The 17164-nt window shown below is 39.2% G+C and overlaps 1 protein-coding gene across 2 annotated transcripts; it reads left to right on the forward strand.

The window, feature by feature from the left end:
- The first annotated feature begins 48 nt into the window (after nucleotides 1–48).
- On the forward strand, nucleotides 49–14672 carry DHFR (dihydrofolate reductase). 2 transcript variants are annotated; one of them, XM_043464751.1, is made up of 6 exons: nucleotides 49–276; nucleotides 647–696; nucleotides 3061–3166; nucleotides 6580–6706; nucleotides 9213–9328; nucleotides 13483–14672. In XM_043464751.1, the coding sequence occupies exons 1-6, from the start codon at nucleotides 191–193 to the stop codon at nucleotides 13559–13561; spliced, it is 564 nt and encodes a 187-aa protein (XP_043320686.1). In that variant the 5' UTR covers nucleotides 49–190; the 3' UTR covers nucleotides 13562–14672. The 2 variants fall into 2 exon arrangements, with proteins under 2 accessions (XP_043320686.1, XP_043320687.1); XM_043464752.1 differs by lacking the exon at nucleotides 9213–9328.
- The last annotated feature ends 2492 nt before the right edge of the window (nucleotides 14673–17164 follow it).

A 17164-nucleotide genomic window follows, 5' to 3' on the forward strand; every position in this document is an offset into this window, starting at 1 on the left:
CCCGGGGCGTCTGCAGGCGCGAGCACGTCGTGACCCGGCGCTGCGCCGGGGCGGGGGGCGGGCCGGGGGCGCGGTCTCGCCTGCACAAATAGGGCTGGAGGGGCGGGGCGACCAAAATTTCGCGCCAAGGTGGCTGACCTAGCGGGGTTCGGGGTCCAGCGCTAGCTCGCAAGTGTTTCCTGCAGCTGTCATGGTTCGTCCGCTAAACTGCATCGTCGCTGTGTCCCAGAACATGGGCATCGGCAAGGACGGGAACCTGCCCTGGCCTCCACTCAGGTATCTGCTGAGCCCCGGGGGGTGGGTGGGTCGAGAGTGTTGGACCGGAGCTGGCGCCAGCGGCCTTTGATCGGGACACCTGGGCCGGGTCGGGCCGACGCTGGGAGAAGAAGGGGTCGTGACCTGAGCTGGCGAGAGCTAAGCTTCGGCTTCCTTCTGCGTCCGGAGCCTGGCGGCAAGTTGTTGATTTAAGTCCCGCTCCAGCTGCCCGGCTGTACCTTTACTTCCGGCTCCTACCCCCGGGAGCAAAATCCCAGCCCTGGAAGTTCTTCCCCCACCCCCGCAACCAGCGCCCGGTTTGTTGGGGGCTTTAGAGCTTAAGCCCATGGGATCACATTCTGAGTAACTGCGTGTTTTTCTTAACTTGTAGAAATGAATTCAGGTATTTCCAAAGAATGACTACAGTCTCTTCAGTAGAAGGTAATGTGGCATTTTTATGTGCTTCAAGTTTGCGAAAGGTCTTGCCTGAGGAAGCTTACCAGTGCAAATTTTACTTAAGTGAAAAGTTTCTCATGTTAGTCTGGGACCTTTTGTCTTAACATCAATGTGTACACATTTCCCAAGACTTATTAAACATTCCTTAAAAAAAAGTTTATTTGAAATTTTATGTGGGCGCGTATAATTCAGGTATTGGGCAAAATTGGAAGCTAGGTAAAGTCTTCTGCGGAGGTCAGCGCCCGCAAAGGAGAATGGAAGAGGCTTTTGAAATCGCTGCTGCTGTAGGATGATAATGCCTGAGTAGCAATGGAGAGGACAAAGGGCAAAAAACGGTTGCAAGATACTCGATTTGGAGATCCGAAAGTTGAAGGTGGTGCAGTGAGGCAAGTATGAACTCTCAGATTTCCAATTTGATAGTCTGAGTGACATGGAAAATAGTGGGCAGCTCTAATGATGATGATTTTGAAGTGCTTGTAGGATATCCGACAACTTCAGGCCCTGGGAAGGAGGTGAATTGAGCCACTGGTAAGAAGAGGATAACTAGGGAAAAGAACATGGGCATGAGGGAGAGGACCATTTAAAACCTAAGAGGAGTGTATCTTTGTTCATTGGAGGAGCAATAGCAGAGTAAACAGGGGAACCATAAATCAGAAAGGAGCAGATGCAGCATAACTGTAACTTCTCGGATAAAAGGTCCTTGGATTTGGCCCTTGAATCACTGGTTGAGACAAGATGACAAGAGCTTTAAGGCAAAGGATTGACAGGAACACTCTCAAGAATCCTAAGTAAGGCCTGCTAATAAGATCATCCTATGCCTGTTTGCTTGTTTTCAGTAAATATAGTATTTCTTGGATGAATGAATGAAAGGGTACCAAGGCTGTCTTGGCTGTCTCCCTATGTCCTTCATTTATCATTTCTACCTTAGTTGTTAGATCGGGTCTGTGCCATTTTCCTCATCAGAATTCCTCACCTGTTGGTTCCATTATCTTTAATAGTTGATAATCTCCTTATTGAACACACAAAGTTTTGTCCTTGAAAATATAGTGTATATTATATAAGGGTTCTCTGAATTACGGGCTGGGGGGGGTGTTTATTCTTGGAGAAAAATAAAATTTTTTTCAGTTTGCAGTTTGTAAATTTCATGTTTTTGTTTTGAAAAAATCAAACTAATGATGATTCTTTAAGAAAATAGATACATGCACTGCTTTGATAGTCTCTCAGAACATATTAAGAATCATAGAAATGTATATGTTCCTTTGATCCAGATATTCAGCTCCCAAGGTTTTTCCCTCCTAAGTAATTAAACAAAAATGGAAGCTACATATGTAAAGTTTTTATAGAAGCAGTATACTTGAAAGAGAAGCATAGAGGCACAATTGATAATGTTTTAAACTCATTGCTTGGAATATTAAGCAGCTATCTTTAAGAAAAATTACTGTAATTTAAATATATAAAGTATACAAATACAAATAATGTATATATGTGAAAGTCGCTCAGTCATGTCCAGTTCTTTGCGACCCCATGGACTATATAGTCCATGGAATTCTCCAGGCCAGAATACCGGAGTGGGTACCACTCCCCTCTCCAGAGGATCTTCCCAACCCAGGGATCAAACCCAGGTCTCCTACATTGCAGGCGAATTCTTTACCAGCTGAGCCACCAGAAGTGAAGTGAAGTCGCTCAGTCATGTCCGATTCTTTGCGACACCATGGACTGTAGCCTACCAGGCTCCTTTGTCCATAAGATTTTCCAGGCAAGAGTACTGGAGTGGGTTGCCATTTCCCTCTCCAGGGAATCTTCCCGACTCAGGGATCAAACCCAGGTCTCATTATAGGCAGACGCTTTACCATCTGAGCCACCAGGGAAGCCCTTAAATACCCATAACAAAAAATAAGTCTTAAATACCCATAACAACTCTACAAGCAGGAACTATTGTTATCTCCATTTTATAGGTAAGGAAAATAAGGCACAGGAAATAAACATGACTTGCTTAGTAGATGACAGAATACATTCAATTTTAGCACTTCATCCCAGTATCTTTGCTTTTAACTACTATAATATACATGATTACAGTTGATTAAAGCTATATATTGGTTATAAATTGGCTAAAGCCAAAGGGAATAGTAGTTACTAGACTTAGATAGTGGATGACAAATGATATATTTTGGTAAAGCTGTTTTAAATTTTAATTTTTAAAGCAGAACCACTAGGTGTCAAATTTTAATTTTTAAAGCAGAACCACTAGGTGTCACTATGACCATCATTTCTATGCATATATGTATAAGTATATAAAAATATATATGTATGCTCCCAAAATATATTTATTCTTTCCATGTGACTTTAAAGGTAAACAGAATTTGGTGATTATGGGTAGGAAGACCTGGTTCTCCATTCCAGAGAAGAATCGACCTTTAAAGGACAGAATTAACATAGTTCTCAGTAGAGAACTCAAGTAAGTACCATAACATAAATTCACCACAAGAAAATCGTGTTCCATTTTTTATGGTAGAGGTTTAGTATATGACTGAAATAGTATGAATGTTACTATGGATGAAACTACTTAATATCATAAAGGTGATTACAGAAAATCAAGTAGCAGTTATTTATGCCTCATGACAGTAACTTATTCTGTTACTCAAGGGATTGATTTCATCACTTGACAAGTTACATTAAATCTAACTATGATAATAGATTTGCAAGTTGAACCATTATTCAGTAAACTTAAATATCAGTTATATAATGTAACTTAAGAAATTCTAGTTTCACATAAAATCAAAATACATATGTTTTGGAACTTGCCAAAATTAAGTGGTTAGGTTATCCTTTCTCTGTGAAAGTGAAGTCACTCAGTCGTGTCCGACTCTTTGCGACCCCATGGACTGTAGCCTACCAGGCTCCTCCGTCCATGGGATTTTCTAAGCAAGAGTACTGGAGTGGGGTGCCATTTCCTTCTCCAAGAGATCTTCCCAACCCAGGGATTGAACCCAGGTCTCCTGCATTGTAGGCAGACGCTTTACCGTCTGAGCCACCAAGGAAGTACCTATCCCTAAATACACTAAGATGCAAGTTTTAGAATAAGCTAAAAACTGGTCATCTTGTGCTCTGTTATTTCTAGTTTACCACAACACCCAAATAATATTTTGGTTAAAAATTTCAAAGTTTTGAAATGGAAGCACTTCCCAGGAATTCTCACAAGTGTCTTTAGTTGACCTGTGCAAGGAATTTTTCTCTTCACCAATCTAACCTGAGGTGACATCGATCTGGATGCCTGGAAATGCCTTGGGGCCTGGGCAGGGTGAGGAGGAAGAAGTGGTTCAGGTAATACTAGCATTAAGGCCGTTCATGAAGTCAGCGCCAGTGCTTTGTCCCGCACCAAGGCCTCCATGCGTTTACTCCACACGTGCTCTGTTTTGTTTCTTTTTGTTACTGTTTACAGTGGTCCTAGCTCACCAAGATAACCTCCTGAACCCCAAGGGATTTGGGGGGAGGGGGAGCACCTGAATTATACCACAAGAGGAAGTTTGGAACTGGCACCGTAATTATTCTCTCTTAAACTAATAATCTAAGCAGAAAAAGAATGCAGTATCCTAGGGTACTGCTTGCTTAAGAACAGGGGTCATGATATTCCTTTCCCACGTGTGTTATTAGGGTGTAACCGGAGCGTCAGACCAGTAGCAGATAGATAGGTAAAAGAATTTTATTGCAAGGAATTATACCATTGTAGGGGCTGGCCAGGCAAATCCAAATACCTCTAGGGCAGACCATCAGGAAGGACAGGCAGGAACTCTAGAAGGGGCTGAAGCTACTTCCCACTGGTGAAATTTCCTCAGGGAAGCCTCAGATCTATTCTTAAGACCTTTCAACCCTTGAATTAGGTCCACCCAGATTAAAGTCATCTAATTATCAGCTTTAATCACATCTACAAAATACCTTCATGACAGCACCTAGATTGCTGTCTAAATAACTGAGTACTATAGCCAAGTGAACATATCAAAGACCAAAGGAGAAAAACACTGCACAACTATAGCCGAAGGGGATTCAGGCTTGTGTAGATTTTCTCCCAGGTCCCTCCTAGAATGGTATAGGTTAAAAACATGAAGGAACGTATACCAGAATATTTGCGCTGATTGCCTTTGGGTAGGGGGAATACGTTGATATGCGTCTTGCCATCTGCCCCAATCTTCATTCTGGTCTCTCTCTCCTGGTTGCTAGGATATTCTGATTATCTCTTTACTTGGTAGAATCCAGATTCAATGATTGTATTGCCATTCCCAGAGACTCTTTAATAACACATTCTTGAGTACTACTTAAGTTTATTTATGGCCAGCTTGAGCTAAAACAAACATAAATCTCAGTGGGGGAGATTTTCAGTTGGGGAAGCATATCTCCAATTTCTTCCTTATGACCCCCCTGTGGTGTATGTAATTGGATTTTGTTTTTTCTTATGTATTTATATATAACATTTGTTGGTGTATTTTCACTTTTTTTTTTTATAAGGCAGAGAGAAATTTTAAAATCTTTATTACCAAGCACACCAAGGAAATAAGGATACCAGTTAGGAAAAAATTTTAGAGTTATTCTTTGTCCTTCCTTCTGCTTCCCTACTTGTGGTCAGTTCCACATATATCCTGAGCACCTGCTGTGTGCTAGGTCCTAAATAAAAGCGGGGAGATTGACACAGGTAAATCTCTTAATTCATGTAAGCTTTTAGAGAGATGCAGTTTCTTACCACCACCATCCCCAGTGTAAAAAGAAACTGAATCCTCAAGGAAGCCCCAGAATTTGCTGCCAGATATTGGTCATTTTGGGTAAGTGTTTCCTTAATGAGGTATAGGGAAAAAATGCCTTTCCAAAGCTTTCTAGACAATCCAGTTGTGGCTTTAAAAGAAATATTATGCAGCCACATTTGGAAAACAGGCATTTTCTCAAAACATTAAACATAGAATCATCATATGCCCCAGCAATCCCACCCCTTGGTATATACCCAAGAGAAATGAAAACATAATTGCATAAGAACCTGTACACAGATAATCAAAGCAGCATCATTCATAGTAGCCAAAAAATGGAAACATCCCAAATGTCCATCAGCTGATGAATGGATGAACAAAATGTGCTATATCCATGCTATGGAATATTATTCCACAATAAAAGGAATGAATTACTGATACATGCTACAACATAAATAAACTTGGAAAACTAGAGTTTAATATTACTTTACTGTTTTTCTTTTGAAATAAATACTGTGTACAACAACATGTACATTTTTGTCTTACGTGTACATTTCCTACATTTTAACAAATGCATGCACCTATGCCTCTGATGCTGGGAAAGATTGAAGGCAAAAGAACAGGGCCGCAGAGGATAAGATGGTTAGATAGCATTACTGGCTCAATGGGCATGAGTTTGAGCAAACTCTGGGAGATGGTGGAAGACAGGGAAGCATGGTGTGCGGCAGTCCATGAGGTCGCAAACAGTCGGACATGAGTTAGCAACTCAGCAACAACATGCACCTGTATAACCCCATATCAAAGATCGAGAACGTTACTGTCACTCCCAGAAAGCTGCCTCGAGTCCCTTACTGGTGAATCTTTACCCCATCCCTCCAGAAACAACTACCGTTCTGATCTTTCTACCACACATATCATGTGATACCACAGATGGTTTTGGTTTTGATTAATTGTGGACTGTACATAAATAAGGGTTGAATTATTGGCCATGGGCCATACTGATGCTAAATGCTTTTTATTGAAAGGTTTTATGTTTATGATGATTTTTATTTTATAATTACTGCTTCCTAGTTAGATTATTTTACTAATATGAATGGTGTTTGTAGATATTATGTGTAATTCTTTCTGTTAATCTCAGGGAACCTCCAAAGGGAGCTCATTTTCTTGCCAAAAGTCTGGATGATGCCTTAGAACTTATTGAAGATCCAGAATTAACAAATAAAGTAGACATGGTTTGGATAGTGGGAGGCAGTTCTGTTTATAAGGTAAGTAAAATTATCTGTGAATATAAAGAAATAGTCTACCCTCTTTCAGCTTCCCTACCATCTGAACTTTGAAAAAATAATCCATGAGCAAAGCATGTTATTTCTATAAGTTAGACATATTGTCAGTTTGAATTACTCATTTTTTGACACTATCACACAAACTAAATGAAACTTTTAAAATAAGTTTTTAGGTTTATACCAATTTATTTTCAATTCAAAATAGTTGATGTTTCCAATTTTAAAAACATTCTAAACCCTTCCTGAGAACTGTATTTGCACTGCATTGTTTACTTTTCCGTATGTGCCCTGGATACACTGAGTTATCATCTGTTTTTCAGGATAAATATGTTCCTTATAGAGAAAAGGCTGTGGCTCTCCATTGATAGACAGTGACTAGATGAATATGAGCTAATCAGAAGACTCCCTCAACAGTTTTCATTTAAAATGAGGATAGGGAGAAAGTATTACATGATTTCATATCATAAAGGAAGACAGTATGTAAAATAGAAAATAATTTCTTTTGCTTGATACCAGAAGACCTCCAGCTTTAGAAAATGCTGAGGTTAATAAATAGAGTTTTATAACATTGATGAAAGAGGAACATTTATGGGGAGGAAAAAAAGTCAGCCCCTATCCTTTGATGACTTGTGGTAATATACAAACACTGAAATTATTTTAGAAAGAAGAGGTATACCAAGGTCCCAGGTGGGATTATTAAAATTCTTGGTTTTTGTGTTACTGTTTTGACAAACTTTATTTTCTCCATTTGTAATAGGGGAAAAAATGGACATTTTTATTTGGTCTTTTTGGCCAAGTATGAATTTTCTAAGAAAACAAATCCTTTCTTTTGCTCAGTGCCTATCATATTTTGAATGAGTCAATACTGCAGTCACTTGAAAATGTATTCTAAATGATATAAATACTTAAATACATTTATATAATTTGATATATCTAAATGCATATAGATAGAGAAGTAGACTCTGCAGGTGATAATTCACTAGGGATTACTTCATATCATAATGGCTTGTAGAACATTCAGATCTACCAGCCTGTTTTTGTAAACAGTTTCATTAGAACATAGCCATGCCTATTGGTTTATTGATGTTTATGACTACTTTTGCTACAAAGGTAAGAAACTGTATGGTCCACAAAGCCTGAAATATTTACCATCTGACTCTGTACAGAAACACTGGACCAAATATCATTAACTATTATTTTTTTTCCAAACTTTAAGCTTTCTGTTTTGTATTGGGTATAGCCGATTAACAACGTTGCGGGAGTTTCAGGTGGACAGTGAAGGGACTTAGTCATACATATACTTGTACAAATATCATTAACTTTGACATAGATCTTCAAATGCTACTGTGATTAGTCCCTTAAAATTTTCTAATTTTTTGGTACAGTAAGAATTGATTTGGTTGGGGCAAAAGAAAAACTGATTTAATGGAAGCCATAGTATTGAAACGGAGAAGGCAATGGCACCCCACTCCAGTTTTCTTGCCTGGAAAATCCCATGGATGGAGGAGCCTGGTGGGCTGCAGTCCATGGGGTCGCTAAGAGTTGGACACGGCTGAGCGACTTCACTTTCACTTTTCACTTTCATGCATTGGAGAAGGAAATGGCAATCCAATCCAGTATTCTTGCCTGGAGAATCCCAGGGACGGGGGCGCCTGGTGGGCTGCCGTCTATGGGGTCGCACAGAGTCGGACCGACTAAAGTGACTTAGCAGCAGCATAGTATTGAAAACAAAAAGTAAAATTTGTTCTATGACCTTTATGTGGAATCTTAAGGATTACAAACACTTGAATTTATATGTATATGGTTTTGTGGGGTTTTTTTTTCCCCCTGTAAGCTATTTCAAAATCAAGAGTTATTGCTTTCTTAGAGCTGCAATTGGGACTGACACCTGACTTTGTATTCGAATTTTAAGATATTTGTTCCAGGGCAGTTTTTCTGTAGAAACTAGCAACAGTGTTATAGGCAGTGGTACCATCTCCATAAGACCAAGTGCAATCATTGGCAACAACAGACAGAATGTGTTACCTACTAGCATTGTGACTATCTGCTGAGAAGTTGAAACATTATTAAATTTTATGTAAAGGTTCTAAGTATGCCCTTGGGATTTTCATTAGTAAAAGTTCTATGAAATTACTGCCTTATCCATATATACATATATATGTAAGTTTTTTCCATGGAGGGAAAGTAGATAATTTGGGGGTTTTAATTCTTAAACAACAATCAAAGATAAAAGACAAATTGAATGCTTAGATGAAAAAAGAGTTTATGCAAGCAAACTAGAGCCCAGAGTATATTTGAATTCACCCTTGTAATTATTGATAAATGATTAGGGCCATTCTCAGCTAAGTCATACTTTTGCAGGAACCCAAAGTGAAGAATAGGATAATTATAGCATACTTTGGAGGTAGTTAAAACAAAAATATTAGAGTTTCTATAGCTTTAGACACAGATAAATAAGGAAATTAATGCCTTTTGTTCTATTTCAAAGGAAGCCATGAACAAGCCAGGCCATCTTAGACTATTTGTGACAAGGATCATGCAAGAATTTGAAAGTGATACGTTTTTCCCAGAAATTGATTTTGAAAAATATAAACTTCTTCCAGAGTAAGTAAAATGTTATCAATTAGTCTGAAGCACCTTTGGCTTTCCTGCTTAAGAACTATAAAAAAGAGAATGTGTTTTCAGATAGAATTCAAGGTAGTAATGTGTTTTATAGACATATGCTATAGGAATTGTGGGTAGCTGTTTTAACACACTTGGGAAGGTTCAGGTTTTAATGATTTTGCTGAAATCTAGAGAGTCGGCCTTAGTTCGTTCTGTGAGATCTCTGCTTATCCAGGATCAGACCACTGCCTTAGGCACTGGGGATACAGTGCTTACCTAGACAGGTGATGTTACTATCACTATGCTCCAGATCACATTTCTCATAACAGAGGATTAGTTGGGTGAATAACAGATAAGCATCCAAAGAGTTGCTGTGTGGTGAATTGAAATACTGCAATGTGTCAGATGCTGTGTAGTCTGAGGAATCCTTTCTGAACGGTGATGCCGACACTGAGAGCTAAACAGCAAGAAGCCAGCCACACAGAGACCTGAGAAGAGCATTCCAGAAACCAGAAGCAGCTGGTGCAAGAGACCTGGGGGCAGAAACGAGCCTGGCATGTTCCCTGAACCTGAAAGCCACTGTGGGCATTGTGAGTGAGGAGGGGCCCGAAAGGGATCAGACCAAGGGCGAGCTTAGAAGGTTCTGCATAGAGAGTGATACTGTTCTGGAGAAGGTTTAGGCTGCCCACTCCAGTATTCTTGGGCTTCCCTTGTGGCTCAGCTGGTAAAGAATCTGCCTGCAATGTGGGAGACCTGGGTTCGATCCCTAGGTTGGGAAGATCCCCTGGAGAAGGGAAAGGCTACCCACTCCAGTAGGCCTGGAGAATTCCATGGGCTGTATAGTCCATGGGGTCGCAAAGAGTCAGACACTGAGCAACTTTCACTTTCACTCTTCTGTTACAGGGAGTGGGCTGGAGGGACAGGAGTGAAGGAGGGAGGCCCATTACAGTAGTCCAAGTGAAAGATGAAGGGACTTAGCAGTGGTGGAGGTGGAAAAAGAGGTTACATTTGATACTCTGTACTTGTGCTTCTAGCATGAAACTGATTGTGAAAACATTTTAGTTTAAAAGCACTTTTCAGCTGTTGGCTATGGAGAGTAGAAGATTAATTATACCAACACTTTTAGACTAGCTCTTAACACATTCTTTCAGACATTCTCGGTTGAAAACAGTCTTTCTTTGAGTGCCAGTTTGATTTTGGAAATTCCTCCTAAAAGCAACATTCCGAGCAAAGTCTGTATAAATGGATGATGAGGGCCAGTCTCAATTAAGTCATACTTTTTCAGGGTAAAGTATATTGTATATATTTACTATAAAGCTTTAGAGTAAAGTATATTACTTTCTAGAGTTGGGGCTTCCCTGGTAACTCAGCGGGTAAAGAATCTGCCTGCAATGCAGGAGACACGGTGTAATTCCTGGGTTGGGAAAATCCGCTGGAGAAGGAATAGGCTTACCCACTCCAGTACTCTTGCCTGGAGAATTCCATGGACACAGGAGCCTGGCAGGCTACAGTCCATGGGGTTGCAGAGTTGGACAGGACTGAGCCACTTGCATTTTCTTTTAGAATAATATAGGTAATGGTCTTGGATCAAATGAAGTGTGTAACTGATTTTCTTGGGCTCTTAACTAGCTCTGAAAAAATCTGGGAACTCGTAAGAACTCTAAAAATTTCCTAAACAACCAAAGTACACCCTTTTGCTTATGTGGTCTTCAAAGGTGACTGCTTAGAAAAATCACATTATTGATTTCAATTATACATACGTGTGGGGCTTCCCTGGTGGCTCAGTCAGTAAAGAATCCTCCTGCAGCACAGGAGATCAGGTTTGATCCCTGAGTTGGGAAGATTCCCTGGAGAAGGAAATGGCTACCCACTCTAGTATTCTTGCCTGGGAAATCCCGTGGTAGAGGAGCCTGGCAGGCTACAGTTCATGGAGTTGCAAAGTGTTGGACACAACTAATGACTAAACCACCACCGTATATAGTTTTTAAAAACTGTCTGAAAAAAAAAAAAAAACTGTCTGTGTTTCTTTGTCCCACCTTATTTTCTCTTGTACGGCTTAGATTGCTGATTCTCACCTTCTGTGGATACTGATCTCTGCTGTCCCTCTTTTTTACCTTTCTTTTTTTGCTACTAACAAATAGAATAAATTACTATGTGAATCAGCTTCATAGTAAATACCTTTAAAATACCTTTCTAAACCCTGTTGCTCTCAATCAGACATCTTGCAAAGCTGTGACCCTTTAGAATCCTTTATAACTTAAATACAGGGCTGGCTTTTTGACTCTTAGGAAAAAAAAAAAATGAACATCTTTACTGAGAAATGATTCACACATCTCAACAGTCATCCATTTGAAATAATAAAATTTGGTGGTTTTTAGTATATTCAGAGTTTTGTGGCTATCACCACAATCTCAAGTTCAGAACATTTTCACCACCCCCCAAAAAAATCCTTGTGCACATTAGCAGCTGCTCTTTATTCTCCCCTCTTGGCTCTCAGGAACACTTAATCTATTTTCTATCTCTATAGATAATGCCTATTGGATATTTCATATTAACAGAATCATATAATATGAAGTCTCTCACTTAGTATTCTGTTGTAAGGTCATCCATGTTGTGACTGGTTTGATCTCTTTGCTGTCCAAAGGACTATAAATAGTCTTCTCCGGCACCACAGTTGGAAAGCCTCAATTCTTCAGCACTGTGCCTTCTTTATGATCCAGTTCTCACAACCATTTGTGTCTACTGGAGAGACTATAGCCTTGACTATACGGACGTTTGTTGGCAAAGTGATGTCTTTGCTTTTTAACACACTGTCTGGGTTTGTCATAGCTTTCCTGCCAAGAAGCAATCGTCTTTAATTTCATGGTTGCAGTCACCATCCACAGTGATTTTAGAGCCCAAGAAGAGGAAATCTATTAGAGCTTCCACCTCTTCCCCTTCTATTTTCCATGAAGTAATAGGACCAGATGCCCATGATCTTAGTTTTTGTAATATTGAGTTTTTAGCTGGCTTTTTCATGCTCCTTCTTCACCCTCATCAATACAATACTGTATTGTAAACTATAGCACAGTGTCACACAGAACAGCTCCAGGACTTACTTATCCTGCTGAAAGTGTACATACCCTTTGAACAGCTGCTCCCTGTTACCTCCTTCCCCCAGCCCCTCTGAACCACCCTTGCACTCCTGTGCTTCCATGAATTGGACCATTGTCGATTTCTCATGTAAGAAGAATCATGCAATACTGTCCTTCCGTGACTGACTTATTCCGCTTAGCATAACGTCCTCCAGGTTCATCCATGTTGTTACAGATGGCAGGATGTCCTTCTCTTTTGAAAGCTGAATGATAGTCTATTTTAAGTACATGTATTTTCTTTATATATTCATTTGTCGCTATAGTTTCCATATCTTGACTGTACTGAACATGGAAGTGCAAATATCTCTTCAAGAGCCTTACCGGACTTCACTTATTAAGTGACTTCACTTACCAGAAAAATGAAAGATAGTGTTGGCAAGGATGTGGAGAAATTAGGACTCTTGCACACTATTGATAGAAATGTAAAATGGTGCAGCCACTATGAAAACCAGTATGATGGCTCTTCAAAATACTAAAAGTAGAACTACCATATGATCCAGCAATCCCACTTCTAAGTATATACCCAAAGGAGGGTCTGGGTTTTGGCTTAAAAGCTGGTGGGAACACCAACCTAAGTAAGTGTTAGGGCATAGAAAAAATAAACAGTGACTCTAGTAAAGGATTTGCAATAAGCCACACAGTGGGGAATTAGAGCAGTGTCGTGCATGAATTAAACAGAAATCAAGAATTACCATACATCACATATAACTTCAGTTCCACTCTGACAGCTAAAGGTTGAATTTTATTTTCCCTTTGCTCACATAAGAAATTTGATGTCAAGTTTAAGATTTACAAAACATCCTTAAGAAATTTCATATTAGCTGGATAATTGAGTGGAAAGATAAAGAGAAACTGCTAACAGTGATTAGTTTGGAGGAGAAGAATTAGGAGTAAGAAGGAAAGGAAGAAGAATTATATGTTTCATTTTCTAACTTTCTATATAGTTTGAAGTTTTTCTAAATTATTTGCATGTGTAATATATTTGCATAATATTTAATTATACATCTTTTTCTTTTACAGATACCCAGGTGTTCCCTTGGATGTCCAGGAGGAAAAAGGCATTAAGTACAAATTTGAAGTATATGAAAAGAACAATTAATGTGAAAATGTTTTCCGATCTATTTCAAGCCTTTCTCCCCCCAAAAAAAACTATATATTTTTTGTTGTAGAGACTTTGTTCACTTTAGATCTATTACTTCTAATCAATGTACTTTTATTCCCTATTCATCTTTTTTTTATTAATTATTATTGGAGTATACTTGCTTTACAATCTTGTTAGTTTCTGCTGTAGAGCAAAGTGAATAAGCTATACATATACATATATCCCCTCTATCAAGACAGCCCGAAGTGGGAGGGTCCCCTGGTGGCTAGAGTTGAAACCATATTCTGTAGAGCTAGGGAGTAAGTCCAAAGGTCAGAAATGGACCCTAAACAGGAAAACTAGCATTCAGTTATTAAATTAGATCAAAAGAGGGACTAAGAATTACTCCATATAGATCACACTACTGAAAAAACTTCTGTTCACTCAGACCATTCCACAAGGATAGTGATGAACAGCTACAACACTACCTTTTGATGGTTAAGAGAACGTCTGAGACCTTTAAAAACTTTGTTTCTGAACTTCAGTGAGATTTCACAGGATGTTACAATGATAGAAGAAGAATTGGCTGCTCTTTACAAAAAAGGATAATCTAAAATCAAGCATAATGGCTGAAATTTTAAAAGGTAATAAATTGAGAATAAATGTTGCTAGAAACCAAAATTAGTAAGTTAGAAACTAAACATCACAGAATTAAAAAATGAAGACTAAACCATGTTTTACCCATCTTGTTAGCAAAGATTTAGATTACTAATATAAAAAAATAGCATTTTCTGCCTTATAAATTGGTACAACCTTTTTAGTGTGTAAGTCAGCAATATCAATTAAAATTCAAAATATTCTGGGTTTGGACCCAGGACTTCCACTTCTAAAAATTATTCCTGAACAAAGAGATGGGCCCAAGAATATTTGTTGCAAAATTTTGTTTTAAACTTAGAAAGAACCCAAATGTTGATTAATAAAATGATTTAATATGTCTATAAAATGTAACATGTGCAGCAGTAAAAAAAGGATGACTGAAAAATGCCAAAAACTGCTAAGAAGCAACTTATGTATCAACTCAAAATGTTTAATAAATGTTAATGTGTGGGAAAAAGCATGTGGCAAACTATTGACAGTACCAATTTGGAGTGTTATTTTCTGCATTAGGTATGTCTATTGTGATTAGATTTTTTGAAGTATTATGTGCTTATTTTTATTTTAAAAAATGACTTAATAAATAGAGCCCTTTATGTTTAGCAATAAAATTAGGATACAGACCATCAGAAATAAAAAGAAATGTCCTAAAATCTTCACAGAGGGAAAAGACAGATCACATAGAAAAATAGGAACCAATACTGTGGAAGACTTACAAACCACAAGAAAACAGTGGTGCTCTCTGCAAGGAACATAACCAGGAATCTATTAGTATCCAGAATTTATAGATCTTAGATACTGACACGAAAAAGGAAGCCAATTAGAGAAGAGGAAACTCAAATGACCAAAAATATATATAAAGATGTCCCTGCCTAACTGGAGAAATGCAAATTAAAACTACAGCAAGGTACCATCCACACACAGCAGATGTGGCATTCTCACTAATACCAATTTTTTGGTAGATGATATCAGACAGCACCAGTTGGTGTGTGGAAAAGTAAAACCGGGAAGGTGAGAAGGCCAGTTCACGGTCAGCGAGCAGGTTCCCATTGGGTTACAAACTCAATACTGCTGAAATATCTGGGAAATGGAAGGGAGGAAAGCTGGAGTATTTATCCCCCACTCACTGATGGGGGCTACTCCCAGGGTTGTCAACGCCCTGACCTGTGTATTACTGAACACACCAACTACTAGACAGAGTCCCAGGTGTTGCAGTAAGAGGCTGCTGACATGCTCAGTTCAATTCAGTCTCTCTTTCGTGTCCGACTGTTTGTGACCCCATGGACTGCAGCACGCCAGGCTTCCCTGTCCATCACCAGCTCCCAGACTTTACTCAAACTCATGTCCATTGAGTCAGTGATGCCATCCAACCATCTCATCCTCTGTTGTCCCCTTCTCCTCCCGCCTTCAATCTTTCCCAGCATCAGGGTCTTTTCCAATGAGTCAGTTCTTCGAATCAGGTGGCCAAAGTATGACATGCTTAGGACCAGCAAATTCCATGTTTATGATTATGTACAATTTCATACTTCTTTTATAGTAAAAAGTATAAAGGCAGAGATAGTTTAAAGTATTTTACAATTTTAAAATACACAGAAGCATGAAGACCAATTAATTATAGGTTCAGGAGAGGAATGTTGGTAATTCAGACTAGAGAATTGGGTGCAGTAAAAAAATTGATTCAGGATAGATTTAAAAGTTGGAGGTAACAGGATTTTCTGGTAGCATTTGATTTTGGCTGTGGACCTACTGAATTTGAAATACCTGTAAGGAAGGAAAAAGAGAATGAAAGAAAAACTGAAATAATAGAACCATGCTGTTAAAATTCTGAGAAATTATTTTTAACTGATAAATCTGTGCTAAGTCACTTCTATCATATACTCAATCTTGTAATAAATTCCATCTGGCATCCACATTTGGGGCTGATTTGGCATGTCATTATATTAACATTATATTAACTGCCTGCGAGGGCAGTCCAGGAACTGGTTACACATGACTTTCTTCCACATTCCACTGACCAAAACATTGCTATGACAGTCCCAATCAATAGATTAAAGTAAATGTGTGCCCTTCCCCTCTAGTACATTGAAAGTGAAAGTAATGCTGTTCACTCACCATGTTGATTGAGAATTCACTGTCTTAGCAGATAAAACCCTAATCACAATGACTTAACACATGGAAGTTTATTACGCAGATGAAGTCCAACACAGGTGTTTCTGGTCAGCAGGCAGCTCTCCAGGTGGTGATAAAGGGAGCCAGGTTCATTCCACCTTGTGGTGTCTGTCTTCGCCTAAGCATTTCCAAGATTGTTGCCAAAAAGGAAAAAGCGTGGAGGATCACTTGTGGGAGGTCTGGCCGCGAGGGCAGTCCAGGAACTGGTTACACATGACTTTCTTCCACATTCCACTGACCAAAACTTTGTCATATAACCACATCCAACTGCAAGAAGCCTGGGAAATGTAGTCTAACTGTGGAGGACAAAGAAAAACAGATTCGGTGAGCAGCTAGCCAGAAAGGGACAGAGAAAGATCAGGATTATAACTTGACTTGCGCCTCCCATTTTTCTATTTTTGAATCTTTGAATAGTTTGGAAACGCATCTTGCTTCGGAAATCATTTGGTGGTGTTTCAGAGGGCTCCAAAAAGCTCCCTTACCACAGTTTATGTCTCAGTGCAGAAAGAATTCAGCGAGAGGAAAAGCGATAATAAGATGCTTGTGAGGCTTACAAGAGGATGGGTGAGGGGGTGCCATGCACAGAGAACTTCCTGGGCTATAGTTTTATAATCAAAGGAAAAGTGAGGAGATGGAGAAGAACTTTGTCTCTCTTGAGTAGACAGGCTTCCGTCATCAGCTCCTCCTCCAGGTTGAGCAAGGGGGTTTTCTTGTCCCTATATGGTCAAGCTAGGTCCACAAGGTGTTGTTTTTTATGTGTGCAGAGAGCATGTCCTAGGGATCATTAACTTATTGAAT

Source organism: Cervus canadensis, chromosome 4 (assembly GCF_019320065.1).
Source record: "Cervus canadensis isolate Bull #8, Minnesota chromosome 4, ASM1932006v1, whole genome shotgun sequence".
In the NCBI taxonomy this organism is placed as follows: domain Eukaryota; kingdom Metazoa; phylum Chordata; class Mammalia; order Artiodactyla; family Cervidae; genus Cervus; species Cervus canadensis.

Excerpts from the sequence above, each read along its gene's own strand:
- DHFR (XM_043464751.1), top strand. The coding sequence starts at position 191 with ATGGTTCGTCCGCTAAACTGCATCGTCGCTGTGTCCCAGAACATGGGC. Across the intron at positions 277-646 it reads CTGCCCTGGCCTCCACTCAG|AAATGAATTCAGGTATTTCC; the intron begins GTATCTGCTGAG and ends CTTAACTTGTAG. Across the intron at positions 3,167-6,579 it reads GTTCTCAGTAGAGAACTCAA|GGAACCTCCAAAGGGAGCTC; the intron begins GTAAGTACCATA and ends TGTTAATCTCAG.